This window comes from Peromyscus eremicus, chromosome 6 (genome assembly GCF_949786415.1).
Source record: "Peromyscus eremicus chromosome 6, PerEre_H2_v1, whole genome shotgun sequence".
In the NCBI taxonomy this organism is placed as follows: Eukaryota; Metazoa; Chordata; class Mammalia; order Rodentia; family Cricetidae; genus Peromyscus; species Peromyscus eremicus.
This window is the reverse complement of record NC_081421.1, coordinates 113,276,596-113,298,051: the sequence shown is the minus strand read 5'-3', so window position 1 is coordinate 113,298,051 and position 21,456 is coordinate 113,276,596. Positions and strand designations below refer to the sequence as shown.

At 39.4% G+C, this 21,456-nt stretch overlaps 1 protein-coding gene and 1 pseudogene across 1 annotated transcript; both read right to left on the bottom strand.

Moving 5' to 3' along the window:
* Positions 1–6,636: 6,636 nt before the first annotated feature.
* On the bottom strand, positions 6,637–8,444 carry LOC131913616 (acyl-protein thioesterase 1-like; annotated as a pseudogene).
* A 101-nt stretch (positions 8,445–8,545) lies between these two features.
* Positions 8,546–20,013, bottom strand: LOC131913617 (guanylate-binding protein 3-like). Its single transcript, XM_059266358.1, has 10 exons — positions 19,818–20,013; positions 18,190–18,317; positions 16,495–16,604; positions 16,104–16,300; positions 14,380–14,625; positions 13,201–13,481; positions 12,194–12,406; positions 10,762–10,864; positions 10,259–10,452; positions 8,546–10,013 (listed from the first exon to the last, which is right to left on the bottom strand). The coding sequence occupies exons 1-10, from the start codon at positions 20,005–20,007 to the stop codon at positions 9,777–9,779; spliced, it is 1,899 nt and encodes a 632-aa protein (XP_059122341.1). The 5' UTR covers positions 20,008–20,013; the 3' UTR covers positions 8,546–9,776.
* Positions 20,014–21,456: the final 1,443 nt, after the last annotated feature.

Below are 21,456 nucleotides of genomic sequence, written 5' to 3'. Positions count from 1 at the left end.
GTTCACTCCTGCAAACCTGGCAGGCAGGAGGCTGAGGCAGGAGGACTGCCACGGGTTCTACTTCAGCCTGGGCAAGAGGGTGAGTTCCAGATCCTGTCTCAAAGAAACAAACCAAAACAAAAATGAGATAAAAGTATGCTCGTGCCACACTACTGATGCAATCTTGGCACTTCTCAGGTTACACCCCTTTCCTGTGCATCAGGAGCCTAGTAGAAACTCCATGCATTGACTTGCAAATAAATGTGTATGTATAGACCAGCTAGCATCTAAGAAAGAGTCTGTGATTCGGTGAGTGGAGCTCCCAGAGACTGGCTCAGGCTTTGGTGGAGAGAAACCCAGTGTAGGTTAATGCTAAGCTTGGAAAATGGTTGCGGGGTTGGGGGGGGGGGTTGGGGGCAGTGGGGAGAAATGGGCCCCCTTCTATTTTTGTGTCTTTCAGGGGAAGATTGATTTCTTATTTGTATTATCATGGTAGGTTTTATCCTTATTTATTTATTTATTTTATAAGAGACAGGGTCTCATGAACCTCAAGCTGTCCTCCAACCTGGCAAAGATTGGAAGGATGGCTTTGAACTTCTGATCCTTCTGCCTCCACTTTCCAAGTGTTGGGATTATAAGCATTTAGCTGTCTTAGGTAACGGCATGAGGTGCTCAGAATTAAACCCAGGTCTCTATGCATGCTAGTCAAGAACTCCAACAACAGAGCTACATCCTCAGCCCCTTTAAGCTAATTTTTTAAATTTGTGACTTGATAATTGGATTTCATTCATTGTTGGGAACTACCTACTCCAAACCCTCTTTAGTCCCATCAGAAAGGGAAGACTGCTGTTTCTCTCCAGGGAGCACGTTCCATCACCGCTGCTAAACAGAAAAAGCAGAATCACACAGCACACAAGTCTGCCTGTGGTGCTCACCAGGGAGCACTTCCAATCAGTGATTGCCATTCAGTGCTCTGGGCCCCTTGGCCTCTTGGAGCTAGACAGCTGCATCTGCACTGTGGTCCCATACTTCCCCTCCACACATTTCAGAACACTGGGGAAATGATTCCTCTCAGATGGAGCAGGAGAGAAGAGCCCTACACAGTACAGCCCAAACCCAGGCTGTGTATCCTCACCAAAGCAGATGGCTGGATTTCCCCGGCCGAGTAGCCCTTCCTTCCTTTTTCCTGCGTTTACCAGGGGGCAAGGGAAACAGAGGCTGAAACTGTGTCCTGACATGAACCTGCTTCATTCAGAGAGTCAAGGATAAATGTTCAAACCCAAGCCCTGGGTATTTTAGCCTTATTCTTTAAAAAAAAAAAAAAAAAAAAAAAAAAAAAAACCCTCCACTTTCTTTAAGATGCTTATCTGCTGTCAGTTCCATGTTCAATTCTTTAACCGAAGCTTTCATCATAGAAAATGGTGAGAACACAGAGCGAGCCAACATTCCCAGTGCAGCTTGCTTGGGAAGGAGAACACACGATTCAGTCAGGAGAGCTAACAACACTGGGTTGTGCTTCCTGCCCACTGACAAGGGGTTGCCTGTGTGCTTCCCCTCGCTTTCTGGGGACTTCCCAAACTATTCTTTTTTTTCTTGACTATTTGTCCAGTACACATGAGTATCTCTAATCTACAAATCCAAACTTCAAATGCCCCCAATACTAAACTTTTTTGAGTTCTGACATAAAACTACAAGTAGAAAATTCTATTCTATGAAAGACTCCTTTTTCACAAATTAATTAAAATATTGCATATGTAAACTGGCATGGTGATGCACATATATGGTTGTAGGTGGAGGCTAGAGAATCAGGAGCACAAGGCCATCTTTAGCTATGTAGTAAGCTTGAGGCTATTATGGGATACATAAGATTTTGTCCCCAAGTGTGGGTGCAGGCATACTATATTTCCCATGCTCAGCTCAGAAGAATACTTCACGTATAGGACCTCTCTTTTCACTTATTTTGAGACAAATCCATGTTTGCTACTACATATGCCAGGCTGAATAGTCTGTGAGATTACAAGGTTTCCCCCATTTCTGTCTCCTATCTTACTGTGGTAGGATCAGTGGGATCAGAGACTACACATGGGCTCTGGAAAACCAAACTAAGTATCTCATGGTTGTGTGACCAAAGCAGACTTAGATGCAGCTCAAAAAGACTTCTTTCCTTCAGTAGAGAGGAGGCCTCTTGGAAACAACTTAAATTTTCAATAGAAAGAAAACCACTTCTCCATATACATGCATTAGTGAGGACATCTTCAACCCTCCACCCCCTTGACTGAGTATTCTGGTACATCAGTGCCCAACCTGAATAATAACCAATACCATAAAGAGTGATTACCATAGCCATATAGATATTATGCAGGTTACATTAAGGCTATAATCAGACTGACTTATCAGTTAATAGGGTCCCAGATGAGCCACAACAGCTACTATTTTATTATTAACTGAAATCATACTATCATTAACTATCCTTATTGCTGGTTGGGTTGAAGTCCTTATGTAATAACTATGAGTATTTGTTTGTACTCATGGTTTTTTCTTGGTCATAAAAAATGTCTGCTTCTCCCTACAGGATTAACAAAACAGACCATGTGACTTGCTATGTAAATGAATTGTGAATGGAAGGTACAGAGTTCTTAAAGGCATTTCAGATTCTCTCTATTCCTGCTTTTTCTGATTTGTATTCCACCATGAGAAATGCAAAGCTTATTTACAAATTGCTCCATTCAACTGATCACAAAAAGAATGGACACAAATCTTACACTTGAATCTAACCCCAAACTTAATATATACCTTCTGCAGTTAATTGAGTCATATGAAGAAAGAAATATGCGTTGCTTTTCACAATCTATTAACATATTTGTGGTTTGATTGTGTAATATTACCACAGTCAAATCTACCTAGAAGCATCTTTTCCACATAGATGCAGATTCCCCAAACCGTTCACTCTTCTGGGTGGCTAGTCCTCACTTCTGCCTTTCTTTGTTTGGGCAAGTTTCTGGGATAGTGCAGAGAATTTTCCAAATGAGGCAAATCAAAGAATGCACTTCTTTAAGTATCAGAAGGTGTCATTCTCTCTGTTGACAAGGAAAAAATTCTGAATAGATGCCAATGTAAAGGAATTGTTCCCTTATCTCTTGCCAATCCAGACACTGGAAGACTTTCTCACAAACAGCTCATGCTGAAGGATTTCTAATGAACATTTCTTCATGCAGCTTTCACCATTGACTTAAGAGAGAGACATTGGCACATGAAATAAATAGAAACAGTATTTGAGTTGCTTGATTTTTAGGTGTTATTACTTATTCAGCACTTTAGTTGAGAAATATGAATCTACTTTTCAAAATTTTACTTTCCTTTTCTATAGTGTTCTGTGTAATATGGATGATTTAAAAAGAGAGAGAGAACAAAGATACATGTGAGTTAAGAAAACAAATCCTCCCCTTAAAAATTTGCATGTCTGTCTGTTAGGAGACCATCCCACACAACAGCTTCACACACTTCAATCACTCTTTCTCCCACAGTGCACACACACTTACGTTTCTCTTCATATGAGTGGACAAATCCTGTCCTGTTGTGATCTCTAACTTCCCAGGGAACAGACTGTGTAAACTGAAAACACAATAGTTAAAGTTTGTGTGTATTCTGTGAACAGAGGGAATGATAGAGCTGAGTGGGTGGGAACTAGAGTGGAATAATTCTGAGGAGAGCCCACACAATATCAAAGTACAGTTGTGGATGTGGTTTAGTCATTAATCGCTCAGGGGATGGTGTTTTTGCCCCTCAGCCACCCTCGGTTGAGCATCACTGGATGCATGCCACATTGCTGCTGATAACCATAGCAACAGCCGGCTTTGAGGCAGCCTTGTGGTTTTGTCATTGTCCATTTCCCTGGTAAGAGATTCTTGGCGAACAGTTGAAGAGAATATCTTCATCCTAAAGTCGAAGATCTGCTTGAAAAATCTAAATAGAGATGATATGGCCTCTCTCGATGGTCTGTAATATCTGATTTATGAGTAGGTAATTAATCTTCAAGCACAAAAGACTACACTAGTGTCTCTTATACTAGTCAGATGTAATTCACTACAGGCTAAGAAGTTTTTGAGTTTTTTACTTTAGTAACAGACCAATTAAAATTTGCTGGTAAAGGTATTCATTTACATATTTACTGTTTTGTTTTGTTTTGTTTTTTGAGACAGGGTTTCTCTGTGTAGCCCTGCCTATCCTGGAACTCACTCTGTAGACAAGATTGGGCTTCAACTCAGAGATCTGCCTGCCTCTGCCTCCCAGGGGCTGTGATTAAAGGCATGTGCCACTACCTCCTGACTTCATTTATGTTTTTCATGTATATTATTATCACTCCATGGCCTTCAGAACCAGTTTATATTAATTCTAAAGAAAGGAAAAAAGAAAAGAAGGAAGGAAGGAAGGAAGGAAGGAAGGAAGGAAGGAAGGAAGGAAGGAGGAAAATGAGGCTTCAGAGACAGTTCAGTTGGTAAAGTGCTCACTATGCCAACATGAGAACTTGAACTCAACCTTTAACATTTACAAAAAACATCTGGACAGAGTGGCACATGCGGGGAATCCCACCACTGGGCAGATGGATACAGCTAGTTCCCTGGAGCTTCCTGGCCCAACAGCCTAGCCTAATTCGTAAGGTCCCAGAGAGAGAACTTGTTTCAAAAACAGTGGATGGTTCTTGAGAAATGACACCCAAGATTAACCTCATTTTTGCAATTTTAAAAATTATTTTTGTTGCATGTGCTTATGGACACATTTGAGCATGCATGGCCACATGTTCAGGTGTAAATGCCCATGTACCACAGTGGAAATCAGAGGACAACTTAGAGAAATAAGTTATCTTCTCTTACTATGTGGATCATGAACATGGATGTTATGTTGTGTGACTTGGTGACATATCTGTTGAGCTGTCTCTCTGGCTCTAATTATTCTTTTTTTTTTTCTTTTTTCTTTACTATGAATTTACTTTCAGTGACTATTAATTATTTTATTATTATAGAAGCACATATTCATAACAATTGTGTGGTTAAAATAAATAATCCATTGCAAGAGACAATCCTTGGGTATATAATAGATATTACTTTTCAACATATTCACTTGGTAGACAGATATTTAATAAATAACAATTGTGTACAAAACTGTTGTATCGAGGTTAGTTGGGCACAGGTGAGTTATACTAGCAGTTTAGATAGAAGAGCCCGCTTAGAATAAAGGATTGTGCCAGCATGCAGACTTAGACAGGAACCAAAGTTATAATAGAGTTATTGAAGAAAATAAAAAGGGAGCATACTTGTTCCTACAAAGAAATCAGATAAAATGGGATGTCAATAGCAGGTTGAAGTTGGGCAATTTTAAATTTTATTCATAAAGTAATTTGCTTCAACTATGCTATGATAAGCACTGTGCAGTGGATTTCAGTATGGTAGATGTGGGTGCCTTTAGTGAGCTTGTCAATTGCCCTCATTTGAGAGAACTACTTTAAGAATTGGTGACTTCACAGAGCAAGACCTGGTTTCAGAATCAGTAACAAAGAGGTGTCACAGCATGAAAGTGAGTAGGTGTGGGGAGGGCTGGGGTAAGAGGTAGGTTAGAAGAAGAAACAGGATTTCATACTCTTAGACGAACAGGGTATAAGGAATGACAGGCTCCATTGCTCAGGCCAGCTGTGCCCTGTTTCAGGGCCAGAACCTGCTGCCTTCTTTCTCCCCACTCTAGAGAGGAAACTGATTCAAATAACACTTTACAAGGAGAGTTCATTTTATAGAGCTTCACTGTCCTGTTCCCCATGCTTCACATGAAGGGCCCTCCTGAGACTTCAGAGAGCTTCCTTAAATTCTTGCTGTGGTAAAGTCGTATGTCAGTGACTCAATGTGATGTAGGATTTTTCTCTAACCATAAACATGGTGTCAAATTCTTGACTCCTTGATAACTAACCATGGAGAGTAGAAAGGTTACTCAGGGAACTTGACATTTGCTTCCTCAGCACAAGTGGATATGAAGATTCAAGTTTGAATTGCTAGAGAGCCGTAATGGTGGTTTTCAGGGACGGTGTCAAAGAGCCTCAGAGAACCTGCTCAATTAACCTGGGGTAAGCAACCATAAGCAACAACAACAACAATAACAAACATAAGAAATCCTGTTTCAAACAGGATGGAAGGTGAAAACAGAAAATAAAAGTGTCCTGTAGCCCACACTCACACGTACACCATATACAGATTTTTCCAGAATTCAATTTTATTTCACATAGATAAAAACAGAAAAACATGAAGTTTTCCCACGTCATAGTACAGGAATTCAATGGAATATATCTTACCCCAAGTAAAACTTTACTACGGTATAACTGAAGTAAGATTTTTGTTCTTCAAAGTAAAGCAAAATAACAAATTATTGTTTGAAATTATTTTAAATCCAGACATAAGCATTTGACTTTATTATTAACATTCTATCTAATCCATACCAAATGATCTCCATATCAGTTAATAAAGATGTTTCTTAAAATGGTCTTGGTCAGTTTGAAAATAGCAGGAAAAGAAATAACCATAATTTTGTAACATATTCAACTGTGTGGTAACTACGCACACACACACACACACACACACACACACACATATATATATATAATATATATATTATATATATTATATATATGGTTCTAATCGCTCTTTTGTACCCACAAATTAATTTAAAATAGTTTTCACCAATTTTCTGGACAAGTTGATGACTTATAATCAAGTAATAGCTATTTTAATGTTTGCCCAGGAGACTAATTCTCAAAAATTCTTTTACCTAAGACGAAAATTTCAAATTAGTTTGTTATCAGATAAATTTCTGATTGCTCATCTTGAACAGTGTTTGATTTCAGGCAAAACATATATATAGAAAATGTAAACTTAAACTCTGCTGTAAGATGTAACTCTTTTAGAAATTAGACTTCAAGACTGGTCTTAAGTATTTACTTATAAACATGCCAAGATATTATTTACCTTTTTTTTTTGACAGAAAAATAAAACCACAAAATTATTAACGGGACTGAAAATTCTGATAACTCTACCATCTAATGTTGGAATAAGATGCATTATTTGAAATACATAAGCTTAATTAATATTTGGTTTCTTTGCACATTACCTAGATTTAAAATACTCTATGTCTATGTTTCAAAATGTGAAATTATAGTATATGTTGATAGGTTTTTATTGTGGCAGAGAGGCAATATTAGTCTTCTATGGAAAATCAAGAAAGAAAGAACCTATTTTTCTTTCTTTCTTGGGAGTAGAAAAATTAAATAGAAGAAAAAAGAAAAGCCTGATGCCCCCAATAAAAGGGTGATTAGTTGAAGAGAGCAGTATTACTTTTTTGACACTTAAAAGCATTCTCCCTAGATTCAGGTATAACATAATACCATCTAATTCTTAGTATTACAGTCACATATGTATATGCACACATATAAAAATACAGGCACTGCATGGCAACTAGATACCTAAGTCAGAGCGTTAGCAAATCACTTACATCCTAACAGCTTGTTTAGACCTGAACAAACTATCAGTGAGTAAACTAGTAATTTTTAAATAATGTGGTAAAACTCTGGTTGTGGTATTTTATTTCACTGAATTAATTTGAGGGGGGAAATCTAGCTGCTTCACCTCATCTATTTTAATTCTGGCACATTCTGGATTGTATAATACAAATATAGGTATAGAAGCTTAAAAGGATCTTACATTTTCTATGAGGGAAACATCACTTAGTCTGTATCTTTGGTATTTGTGAAACATTTTAACTCTGTAAACATTAGTAGTTTTATGATCAGGAATGGGAAAATGGTTCTACTCTACTACAGTGATTCTGGTGGATGTCTACACAAGGCCTCTTAGAGATGTCAATCAATTGGAGGTAGGAGTTTAATCAATGAATTGCTGCAGACATGAGCTGTGTATCATGTCTTCATAGATTTTAAATTTTATTTGGCTAGATTCACCAATGCTTTTAGTTTGTCAACAGTAAGAGAACCAAACATTCGGGGAACTAAAGGGTCACATCTTCGTGGAACTGGAGAATAGAAATATCTCTGTAAGCTCTCTGGATAGGATCCTGTGGAAACCAAAGTGGAAGCCAGCGACTGAGAGAGCAGTGTTGCTGGCCAGTTTCTGCTGTGTGGTAAGAGCGGTGGATTACGAGTACCACCCTGAGAAATTCCCCTAAAAATAATTCTGCTAGAAGGAATTCCAGTCTTCATCTCTCGATTTATCAAAGCTTTTACATTTTCTGTTGCCTTTTTAGTTCCATATTTATCCTCCTGGGAATCTGGTGAAAGTCCAGTAATATCAAACCAAGAAGACATAGCTGTATTCAAATTTAATGTAACAAGCATAACAGGCACATGTGGACACACGCATTTCATGTGGGAACTTTTGATACCTGCAAAGCCTCTGCCCATCCATGCCCAGGAATTCCCATCTGTGAAGGAAAATTACCACAGTGGTGGCCTTCTGGGCAGTGGGCAGTGGGGTGGGCATATTGTTGCCACACATCCATGGGCTGGCAGACAGTACCCACCATATAAAAATGTAATGGATTGCTTTTAATTATTTTACTTTTATTGAAAAAGGATATTTTTCTCACATAATTCTGACCACCATTTCCCTTCCTGATACTCCTCCGAATTTCTCCCCACCTCGCCTGCCATCCAGATCCACCATCTCAGATAGTGACTTAAGGTCCACTCCACAGGATGGAGTAGTTTGTTTCCCCAATGAAACTCCCTTGGAGAAAACTAAATTTTCATTTGTAAGTGGTTATCAATTGGAGGTCGATTCTGGATTAGGGATGGGGTCATGTTTTCACTTCTCCTTTCAGTTCTAGGATCCCAGCTGTTGCAGACTTGTACAGGCCTTCTGCATGCTTGCCTCAGTCTCTATGAGTTCCTATGTGCATTGATTCTGTTGATTAGCAGGACCTTATTTTCTTTCTTTTTAAACATTTTTAATGTTTTTTTTATGTGCATTGGTGTTTTTGCTTGCATGTATGTCCATGTGAGGGTGTCTGATCCCCTGGAACCAGGGTTACAAACAGTTGTGAGCTGCCATGTAGGTCCTGGGAATTGAACCAGGGTCCTTTGGAAGAGCAGCTCTAGAAAAGCAGCCAGTGCTCTCAACCTTTGAGTCCTCTCTCCAGCCCCAAAGAGGCCTTGATTTCTTGGTGTCCTCCATCCCCTCTGACTCTTATACTCTTTCTGCCTTGTCTTTGACAGTTTTCCTGAGGCCTGAGTAAATGGGTTTGATGGAGACACCCCATTTAGGGCTAACTGTTCCAAAGTCTCTCACTCTCTGCATAATTTCTGGCAATTGGTCTCTGTATGTGTTCCCATCTGCTGCAGGAGGAAGCTTCTCTGATGATGGCTGAGCAAGGTACTGACCTATGAGTATAGCAGAATGTCATTAGGTATCATTTTATTGCTACCTTTGGGAGGGTATAGAATAGTAATACTTGGTTTTACTGTAGGTTCTCTGGGCTATCTAGCCTCTGATTCTTAGTCACCCAAGCAGTGTCAGTTATGGGTTTCATGCTGTGGAGTGGACCTTAAGTCAAGTCGTGCCAACATTGCACCAGCATATTTTGCAGGCAGGACACCATTGAAGACCAAAGGGTCTGTGGCTGGACTGGTGTAGAGAGTGTGGAGAGTGACCAATGCTCTTGGTGTTTGAAACTTAATAAATGAAGTTAATATTGATACAGAGTTAAAAAATAATTCTCAGGAATAAAGATACCATATTTACAGTTTTCTAATGAATCATTGCCCTTACCATTCGATTGTGTAGCATTTTCATCCCTAGATTAAGTACCTTACCAGCACCAGGCAATACTGCAAGTAACACATTTCCAAACCCTTCACGGAGCTTAGCATCCAGTGAGCCATTCTGGCCCTTATTTTTTTGAATCTCCCTTTGTAGTTGGCTTATCTCTGAATCCATTGCTTCACATTTCCTTTTAAATCCCTCTTTAAGCATGTCTTCTTGGATCTATAAAAAGAAAAATACACTTGGAAAACCATGCGTATTGAAGGTCGGGGCTTGACACTTGCATGTGTCTATCACTCTACCAAAACATGTTCACTGATGAATTTGCCTGATTTCTGGATTAGGAGAAATGGCCCAAACAAGCTGTATCCTGTGACTCCTTCAGCACCATTCACAAGAGTGGAGATGTCAGACAAGGAACCTGAACACTATCCCTCTGATCAGTTCTGGGGCCCACAGAGTCTCACCTTCAACTTGTGTGCTAGCATCTCCTCTTGCTCTCTCAGAAGGTTCTTCCTCTCGGTCTCCATCTTCTCATGCAGTTGGGCCATGTTTTCTTTGTAGGTTCTCTCTTGAGCTTCCATCACTTGCTGCATTTCCGCCTGTTTCTGTCTCAGTAGCTCCTGCTCCTGTTCCGCTGCCTCCTTCTGAGCCCGCTCAGCTGTCCCACAAGGGTTTGAGAGAAGCAAAACACAGCAGTCAGGACAGAGCTCTCCTTTCTTGGGCTCAGAGACATAGCTGATTTGAAAGATGCAAGAGAGAAGTCTGAATCCAACTCCCCATATTTTCAGAGCGTATTTTGGAATGATGCAAGAAGGCACTTGCAACACTAGCTGAGTGGGACCGTCCCGCCCTCTTAACTTTGGATTAGCAGAGTGTGCAGTCTATGTAGGAAGACCTTCCTGAAAGTAAGTCAGCAGGCTTAGCAGAAGCCTACCCATCCCTGTGAGAGACAAGTCCTCCCATATACCTTCCATGGCCTTCTGTCCATCAGTGAGGGCTTTGTCTGACTGCAAGATGGAGTCCTCTATGGTAACCTGCGACTGTAGGAAGCTCTGAAGGACATGATTTGCCTGGAGAAACAAGAAAGTAAAATTTTCATGTCAAAAAAACACACTGTTGCCCTTAAAGTCCTGAACAATTTCTCATCCTTCTTAAGACCCCCTGTTTCCTTCCTTTTCACAGCAGTAGTTCAAATCTCTTCTGTAAGTTTTCAAACCCTTATGTGGCAGCCCTCTCCCAAGTCTCTCCTTCCAGATAGTGTTTCACTTCTCAGGCCAGGTTACGGTCCTGGAGACCTAGGCAGATCCTGCAGATCCTCAAAACTGCCCTCTCTGTTGTTTAATACACTCACACACTTCCTGTCTGCTAGAATCCTTGTTGTGCTTTTATTATCCGGCTAGGCACCCATTGATAATCCATCTTTGCTCTGCATCTTTTTTCAGAGGAAGCTTCACTAAACTGTCTTCTGAAGTTTGCATGGCTGCTAAATACACTGAGCTGCCCTACCTGTTCTTCTGTGGCCTGACCATGCATCAGCATCTCAGTCATCCCATTTCACAACTCTTAAATGTGCATAACAGTAGTACCTTATTATACCCTTATTCTGAGGATTGAATTGTAACTTCCAAAGTGGCATGCACTTTCAAGTTACTGATGGTATCTGTCATATAATGGAAGATATTAAAATCTGGGCATGGTGGCTCATGTCTATAATCCCAGCACTGGGAAAGCTAAGGTTGCCAGATTGCAAGTTCAGTGACAGTCTGGCCTTGTTACACCAAGAATCCATTTCAAAACAATACAAAGGGAAATAAAACCTAAAAAGAGGATGTTGGCTATGTGAACATCATTATTATTGCAACCACCATGATAGTAATTGTACCATTATGTCTGCTTTCTGCTTCTGCCAGGATAGTTCTTACTCTAATGTATCCAACTGACTATTTGTGAGGCAAGAGCATCAGTATCTCATGAACAAATATGTCTTTGATCTTCAAATCTCACTATTTAGTTTAGAAAAAAATTGCCTTGTTTAATCAATGGAAAAAGTTACTATACTCTAGTTAGGATTAGAGGCGTATAAGGGAAAGACTAATTTTATGACTTCATTGAAAAAGAGGATAGAGAGATATGGGGGATATTCTCATCATGTAATATATGTGTGTATGTGTATAAAAATTTCTTAATATAACACAGTACCATGTACAGTATATAAAATGAAATATATATACAATGAAATTTTTAAATAAATAGATAAAAATAATAACTCTGGATACAAAAAAAGATGGAAATGCATAGATAGACGTGTTCAGCCATCTCCTTAAGAACAGTTCAATTCTAAAGAGGAAGGATTCTTCCTGGTAACCCTGAGACCCACCTCCCTGTTGCTCGTTCCTCACCTTCACTCCCTTCCTGGGCACTTGCTCATAGCCCTGCTCAACCTTCTTCCTGGCTTCTAAGTAGAGGCTGTGCCCACCAGGAACAGAGAAAGCTCCACGTGAGACGCTCTCCCTCAGGGGCTCTGCCAGCTTCTCCAGCTCAGCCTGGCAGAGACTGAGAGATTCTGCTTCGTTCTGTTGCATGAAAGCTTCCTTCCTTTTCTCTAAAGTGGTCTACAAAGGGATTGTAGAGATACAAGAATTGGAAGCTGTTAGAAAATGGTTCCAACTGTGATCTTGGGGGAAATAATAGACATGGATAGGGAAATTACACTATAAATCAGGAAACTCTGTTCAGTACCATGTCTGAGCAACTGTATGAGTAACCATGGAAATTCCATGCCCTTCCAGTGGCCAGGCTCATTGTGAAATAATAAAGTCTAGCTGCAGGACCTTTGGCTCTTCCAGCAGCAATGAGATTAACAGCGAACAATTCACCAGCTGAAAAATGGGACATGGTTGGCAGGAGCGTTTCCTCCAAGAATTAATATGGAGGAAAATGTATTTGTAAAAGAACAACTCACACAGCGACTGGAACTTTGTATAGGTTCATGAGCCCTTCATCCCCTCCATGGAGAATACGGGTGTGTGGACATACATAATTATAAATTACAGTCCAAGGAATTCTCCTGCTTGAGTCATGAGGCTTTCCAGAGCTTACAGGTGAGAACTGAACTCAGTTTACATCTTCCTTCAGTCTCCTGAGCAGAGCACTCCAGCCTCCCTGCACTATGCTTATAATCTACAAAACTGAGTTAATGCATATGTGCTTTTCTGTGTTGAGACATTCATTGAACATTCTTGTGCACTGATGAAAAAGTAATCAAGTCCCTCACTTTTGATCCTGTGGAACCCTCTCACTCACAAGAATCCAGATGAATGAAAAGGTCAAAATGGCAGCCATTAATCAACACTCCTAAATGTGGGTATCAAGAACAACAACAACAAAAAAGACACAAACACAGTACCACCAACTTCTTCTGGAATTTTTGATCATCATCCTTGAAGGAGTGCTCCATGAAGACAGCAATGGCTTCCTTCTCACAGGCTGTGTGCACATCCAGCAGCTCCTGGAGCGTGTCTGTGGGGAGCTTCAGTTGCTGGGCCATCTGCTCATTGTAGTGGTCAACTGCCCTCTGCACAGCTGCAGAGTTCTCACGCTCAGCCAGAGTGGTCACTGCATTCTCCAAACAAGGAACTGCTCCACTATTGATGGAATTCACATAGGTCGTCACCAGAGTTGCCAGTCCTGACCAAGGCAGGGAATTTAAGGTTAAATATCAAGTTAACTTTTGTTAATTTCACATGATTCATGAATCAGCAATGAAGTATTAAATTACTTAGGCAATAAAATTTCATGTATTCATGTAGGAAAGCCTATTTTGTTGGACCCTGCCTCAACTGAAAGTGATAATGGTTTTTAAAAAAGCATTCAAGAATTTTAAGCCAATAACAGAACATTATGTGAGAGGAGCAGCTCTTTTGAGTATGGGCTTCATGTGACTGTACAAAGCCATTTCATTGAAGGACATGTGTATATAAGACAATAGTTAATTTGTGTTGGGGGTTGTGTGTGTATGGTTGTATGTATTTGTGTGTGTGTGTGTGTGTGTGTGTGTGTGTGTGTGTGTGTGTGTGTAGAGGCCAAATGACAACCATTGTTGCCTCATTTTAATTTTATATTTCACTGAGATAAAGTTTCTCACTGGCTGGAAGTAGGCAAGACTGTCTGGGCAGCAAGCCCCAATAATCTGCCTGCCTCTACTTCACCAGTTACAGGTGTGCATCACCACCCTAAACACTTTTAGGTGGATTCTGGGCATTGAACTCTTGCTTGCAAGCTAAGCACTTTACTGACCGAACCATCTCCTGAGTCCAAAAACAGTGAATTGTCCTTGCACATTACTTCAGACACAGGTATTCCCTTTTAACCTCAGTCTTGCTTCTTTGATCATTAGTCATTTCTTAAGATGTATTAGGTTTTAATAAAGCCTATGTAGAGAGGTAATATTTAAGAAAGACAAAGTTTTCTGAGTAGCATGAACAGCTGTTTCTCTATATTCATAAGTGATACTAGTGTTTTATCAAAGTTTTACAACACACAATTTCAAAGTAGAGAGATATTCCCTGGGGCATAGGTAACTCACGGTTTCCATTGACAATGATTCCCTCTTTCAAGGTCTTGGCCTTTGCATTGGAGAAGATGTGAGAGCAGAATGCTTTTGATTGCAATTGGAAATTTTGACCCAACTGGTCTTCTGGCATTTCCTCAACATGGACTAAGAGTTCTGTTTCTTTTGTAGGTCGATCAAAAACAAAACACTTCCGTTTTGGAAAGAAATGCCTGATGCATTCCCTAGGCATGTTAGAACGTTGAGCTTTGAGACCTCTGCCTGTAAAATATATAAAAGAAATTTGTTCTTTGAAAGGACAGCCTTCAGGCTAAGAACCTGGTGTTTTCATTTCCAGAGAGCTTGGGATCACAGCTGTTCTTCTATCCCTACATCTCCTGTAATCCACCCACATGGCTCTTCATTTGAGCATCTAAGGCAGTGATAAATCCATTTATGCTGAAAAGTGAAGGGCAATGAAGCAATTATGAAGATAAAAAGGACCAGTTATTCATGGGATGAGGGCAACTAGTCTTTGGTCTTCCTAGCATTTGCTCCAGACCCCAGTGGATTAAGAATTTAACAAACATTTACTAGACAATTAACTATTGAAACCAAAGTGTTAGAAGAAGTTTTCTGACTTTCCTATATCCTTGTGAGAAATGAAATTTGGATCTTAAAACAAAGTGATGCAGTAAACAATAATATGCAACCCGGAAAAATGAAAGATGACATATGATATCAGGTCAGGACAGAAAAACACAAATGTCAGCTTCCTGTAGACATAACCATAAATACATTAGGAAATTCTTTGCCTTGACAATTATGATGAGTAATATTCACTTAATATAATGTAAGGACCTCTTCTCTTTCCTAAATCAGAATCTGTTAGTCTTGACTGAGAATTAGAGCAATTCTCTGGCAAACAGGTATTCAATAAATGCTTGTTGAGAGAAAAAAGGAAGGAATAAATAAAATTACAACGAAATCTCTCTCAACAGCTAAAATATATTAACTGTGAGGCTGTCAAGAGAAGAGGAGGACATTATAAGGAACACAAAAGATTTGAGTTTTATTGAAAGAAAATATCAATGTTTTTTCTTAATTATTCAAAATATATACTTTATCTGAAAAATCTTAAGTAGCCAAATACTAATAAGATATACTGTACAAAAGAATTACAACTTGGGGTAGATCACTTCATTTTGTGTGATTTTATGTGCCCTGTGTATACTCTCTCTCTCTCTCTCTCTCTCTCTCTCTCTCTCTCTCTCTCTATATATATATATATATATATATATATATATATATATATATATATATGGTTAGGATATATACTGTTAAGGTTAAACTAAAATATATATCTACATATTATCTATAATATGTGTGTGTGCGTGTGTGTATGTGTGTGTGGAGAGAGAGAGAGAGAGAGAGAGAGAGAGAGCGCACAGAAATCCTTTATAAGGAGCAAAACGTGTCGGGTATGGACATTATAGAATGTATTACCATCCAAATAACACTTTCACTATTAATTGATTTAAGATTATTTGGTCCAATGTTTATGCCTCATTGTTTCCATCGCATTTAAACTCCAGCAGGTGAAAAATTTCCAGGATAATAACCCTGGAAATTGTTCACCAATCACATTTCAGTTATCAGTTTATCACTGGCTTAGAGATCAAGTCAGGGTGAAAGCAACATTTATGCCAAATACTGAATGAGACAGTTAGAGCCTTCCCTCCCAAGCCAGGCTCTGATACCTGGAATCAGCTTCAGGGCATTCTCCAGGTACTCATCTGCTGTGATGACGCATCCATCCAACTTCAGCTCCAGAACAAAATCCCGAACAGCCCAGACAAAGTCTGGAAAGAAACTCACGAACTCACAGGAGTCATCCATTTCTTCAGATTCTGACGTGGATTTTGCCCTGATCAGCTCTGTCAGTTCAGTGACATAGCTGGAACCTTAGCTAAGGAATAAAAGGCAGCATTCTACCCTCCCCAGGTTTCTCCTGCAAACCCATCTTAAAAGCACCCTCTTTTGTTCCACATACCCTTTTCCTAAGTCCTAAGAACTGAGTCATATAAGCACTATTCCCAGTTGTCACCTTTAAATTAACAAAATACAGCACTTCGGTCCCAGGAAGGATACTGCAGCTGCTCCAGGGCCTGGTGGTTGATGGTGCTCATGCTGTTGTAGACAAAGGTGCTGCTTAGAAGCACGGCCAGGGCGAAGATCCAAGAGTCATTCTTAGAGTCACCCTGGAAGTCACATGGGAACAAGGGACTTCAGAATCTAACATCCAGTCTTTCTCTTGTTTATCTGCTGCTTAAGCAGAAATACAGCAGAATAGTAGGATGAAGAATAATGTTTTGAAGAATAAAAAATCTTATTTCCTTTTCAATATTGAAACTGATCTCACCAGTTTCCACAACCAAAATCAATGACGCTGTCAAACTATGCAAAATTTTTGCTATAATGATTAAGCACAGTGTATGCAATATATCGACATACCATTTAATTAACAGGTTTTCAATTATGTCATATTAGAGGCAAGAATGTTAACTCAAATTCAACAACTACTCATAAAACATCTACAAAATATCAGGTACTACAATGAGCTGTGTGAATGCAAATTTTCATATAACAATAGGGATAGGCAAACCTGTAAATATAGAAATACAACCATGATGATCCATCTGTACCAAAAGTAGAATAGAATTCTAGTATATGAAGAAAAACAATTAATTTTAATAAGTGCAAGAAGGGCTATGTAACTTCAAAATGTAACTAGAATATGATGGCTATGGTAGAAAAACAGCTTCTCTTTAAATACTTGCTGGCAGATGTAGTTACAGATTTAAATAAATTACACATGTGGGAAGATAAATACTCAGTAAATAAAAAATATTATAAAGCACAGGTCATGTAAGTGCCTTGCACACCTATTTGTTTGGCTGAAGCAGAGGCCATTTGGAAGTTGGAAGTTGAAACTGGAAGTAAGGTTTGAGGGAAGATGTGATGTGTGAAAGTCAGGAAAACAGAATTAGATGCTACCCAAACCTACAAACTCCAGAGTCGCTGGGTTGTTCTCTATCATCAGGGTATGCTATAGTGTCTCTCCATTGCTCATGTGCAGCATATGGATTTGGTTCTTATTAGACCTGATGTAGCAGGCAGGAAATCTTTGATATTCTGGGGATGACTTCTTTTCAATTCCCTATTTTGATATTCCTAAAAATGCTGAATTTGGATCAATAGAAGCAAAGCTTAGATCAGACAACAACTTGCTTCTACAAGAATTCATCTTGGTTTAATATGGGGTTGGTTACTGAGAATTTTATAACCCATAATGAAATCTTTACCCCTACATCCACAGTAATAGATATCCAAGGCTATTTCTACTACTTACAAGTTAGATTCAAAGTTCAATGGCCTCAAAGGTGACAGCTCACCTTCAGGAAGCATTTCCCATCAGATAACTTCATTAGTTGTCTACTTCTATGAACCTACAGCACCTTGTACTGATCTCACAATGTACATCTGCTTCCTCCTGGGCTAATGAGCCTGTGCCTTGCACTGCAGTATAGTATAAAACCCTGGAATCCAGCTCCTCAATACATATTTACTGAACTGTATTATTCAAACAAGAGCAAAGATAGGACTATCCTCCATTACAATGAAGTATTTGAGTTTATCAAAAGAGTACATTTCCCAAGGAAAGCAGCTTATAATCTCATCAATAACTTGTTTGCAATTCTTGCAACCAGCACAGAAGTTGAACTAAAACTGCAATCAAACGGTACACAGAGACTCAAGACCAGCCCCCATAACTCTCTGACTTACCTTTTCCACATCACCTAGACCTTCTGTATCCAGAAGCACGAGTTTGAATTGTGGCTTGGTGGGGTGAGGCACACACCACATCCAGATGCCCTTAGTCTCAGACCTCACTGTAGTGCCCAGATTGAAGCCTGCAACAGGGAATAAGAAAGTGAGCATATACATGAATCCTTAGAATATAGAAGGCAGAGGTTCTACCCACAATGGCACTGAGCTGATTTAGATACAAGATATTAGGAGGAAAATAGCCACTGCATGTTCTTTATAGGAAGAGGAAAGTAGTGGGACCAGAGCAGATTGAATGACTAGGTTTTAAAAGACTTAAGCATACATTTTACAAAATAAGACAGGCAAACTGCAAGATGTTAAGAGCTGCCTCAACCTCACCTTGTCTATAAGCTATTGGCACAGAGCCAAACTCACCACGTTAGCAAAAACTAAAATCAGATGGAACTTTTGTAAGGAAGTTGCAGAATTCTCTACTGCTGTTAATAAACATGTGAACTACAGCTACACATGAAGCTTGAAAAGTAATTTGATGTCATCAGGAAACACTGAGCATGCAAACCTCCTGAAATCTAGATTCACTTCTGATTATGTTATACCAAGAGAAGTTTGTGCAAAAATGTTCCAACATAAAGACAAGCTTGTGTGGGAAAGCCTTGTCCTCCAAAATTAGCTCTGCAAAGAAATCAGTGCTCACCACAACAAATGTTATTTTCACATATTGACATACTATGAAACTTTTTAAGTAATTTAATAATACTTATGACAAACTAGATGAATTTTATAAATTTGTGAGCAAAAGAAACTAGAGACATCAGAATACATCCAACACATGTATCCAATACATTAAAATAGACATATATGCTTTATTTAAATATGTGTAAGTATACTCATTAAGAAGTTTAAAAGTGGGCCAAAGTGAACTGATTTTTATAGATGCATATTTAGATTCTATAACTGTTTTTTGTAAATCAGTGGGGGAAGTTTCATGAAAATAAGAATAATGATGAACTTTGGGAGTGCATAAGATGATATGAATAAAGTATTTGGATGCTAACAAAGTTTTATATTTTGACCTGGTCAGTAAAGAAATAATTATTTTTATTAATTATGCCATACACTGTGTTTTATGTAATTGTGTGTGTGTGTGTGTGTGTGTGTGGTGTTAGATTTCAAATATTTGAAAAAGCTTAGGAGAGAAACACATATATAGTTATTAAAATGCTGTGATAAAATAGGGCAGAAAAATAAAAAGATAACTCAAATAGGATATGACATAAACTCAAATCCTCCCCCTCTCCTTTTTCCTCCCTTTCTTTCTCCCTCCTTATTGCTCTCTCCTCCTTCCCTCTCTCTTTCCCTGCCTCACAGAGTAATGTTTTCAAAGCCTAATTACCCACCCTTCCTTTCCCCCTTCCTTTTTTGTTTCCTCCCACCATCCCATCTCCATTATTTTAATAAACAATATACAGTGAATTGCATTTGCATTGACTCCATAGCAAAACTAAGATGAAAGAAATGAGAACGTGGTGGTAATTGATCTGAGCAGGAGAGAACGATCAGTTTGCATTGTCAATGATTCCAAGCAAACGGCCTCGGTCCTTCTGGATGAGGACAACACTCACCGTGGTTCTGTCCTGCCAAGCGGTTCATCAGGTAGGACTTCCCTGTACGGTACAGTCCCACAATGGCCACCACCACCACAGGCTGAGTAATCTCCTCAAGGATGTTCACTGCTTTGGGATTCACCCTCAGCTCTCCATTCTCATTTTCCACTAGACAGATGGGAGCCTCCATGCTGGCACCAGACGCCATGGTAACCTGCAGACCCAAAACACTTCCTCAGTAGAGTATGAGATCTCCAAGCCACCTCTAGTTCCAGGTCAATTAGCGTGTATTTCTACAATGTGTGCTTCAATTTAAGTTTTTGTTTAGGGGTTATTTTATCTTTGTTGTGGTTGCGTTTGGGTAACAATGTCTCAGGAATCTCTCCGGAATAAGCACTCCAAAACCAATGAGAGTGGAAGAAAGGAGATGTATTCATTTACCAGTGAACCAAAGCCAGAATGGTCCTGAAGGCTTCTGTCTGGAGTCTAGCTTGCATTCATATTTTACACTCCAAGACCACCAGGTGTGGCAAGCAGGCAAGCAAGGGCATTTTTTTCCCTGGAGCATATGTGGCAATTACTTTTTGCTTTACAAAGATCTTTGTTACACTTGGCAGGTGTAAGCTTTTGTGGTCAGGTTAAGGGCTACAAACTATCATGTTTTAGCTATTTCTCCAGGTGGATCTACTCCTGAGAGCAAAGTAATGTCTTGCTTGGCAACAAGCGGTACAAGCATGGTGCTTTAAGTCAGTCTAATAACTGTTTTTTTCACCTTATTCTACTTCAACAAAGTCTTATGTATGTAGCCCAGGCTAGCATCAAACTTTCTATGTAGCGTAGACTGGCCTTGAATGCCCAGTCCTGCCACGGACTCTGACTTCTGATATTACATGCATGCATCATCACACTTGGCTTTCTAATTGTGATTCTTTTCTTGGGGGGCAGAGGCTTTGTTACATTTTATGGGTTGTTTTTTTTTTGTTATTGGTGGGGGGGGTATTTATGAGGGGGTAGGATCCCACCAAGCCCAGGATGGCTCCTTATTTTTTTTTTAATTTTTATTTATTTCTTTGTTTGTTTGCTTGTTTATTTTGCAGCAGAGGCTGATCTTAAACTACCAGTTCTGCTTTATTATTTATTTATTTATTTATTTATTTATTTATTTATTTATTTACTTGATTTACTTTGCAGCAGAGGCTGATCTTAAACCACCAGTTCTGCTGCTTCCGCTTCCATTCGTATGCTGCCGACGAGTGAAGCCAGGGCTTCATAAGCACTCTACTAACTGAGATTAGCCCCAGGACCTTCAACTTACTTTCTGTACAATAGTAAGTGACAAGTTTATGACCTCACAGTGGCAACTCATCATCCCCATCGGCTTCATGCCCATGATGCTGAAGATGACACGTGAATATTATTTCTCTCCAGTGGCTAATTTCTCTGAAAATACATCCTAATTAATAAATACTTCTGTGGACAAAGCTGTGGAGGTGGTATCATACCTGTATTATCTCTTAGAGAATCCTGTGTGTTAAAGACTGTTGCCTTTCCTTTACACATGTGTTGGAGGCCGTACACACATGCTGAATGAATGTTTAGAGAGCCTGCAAGTTACTCAGTGGAGCAGGGAAGAAACACCAGTCTTCTCATCTCCCTT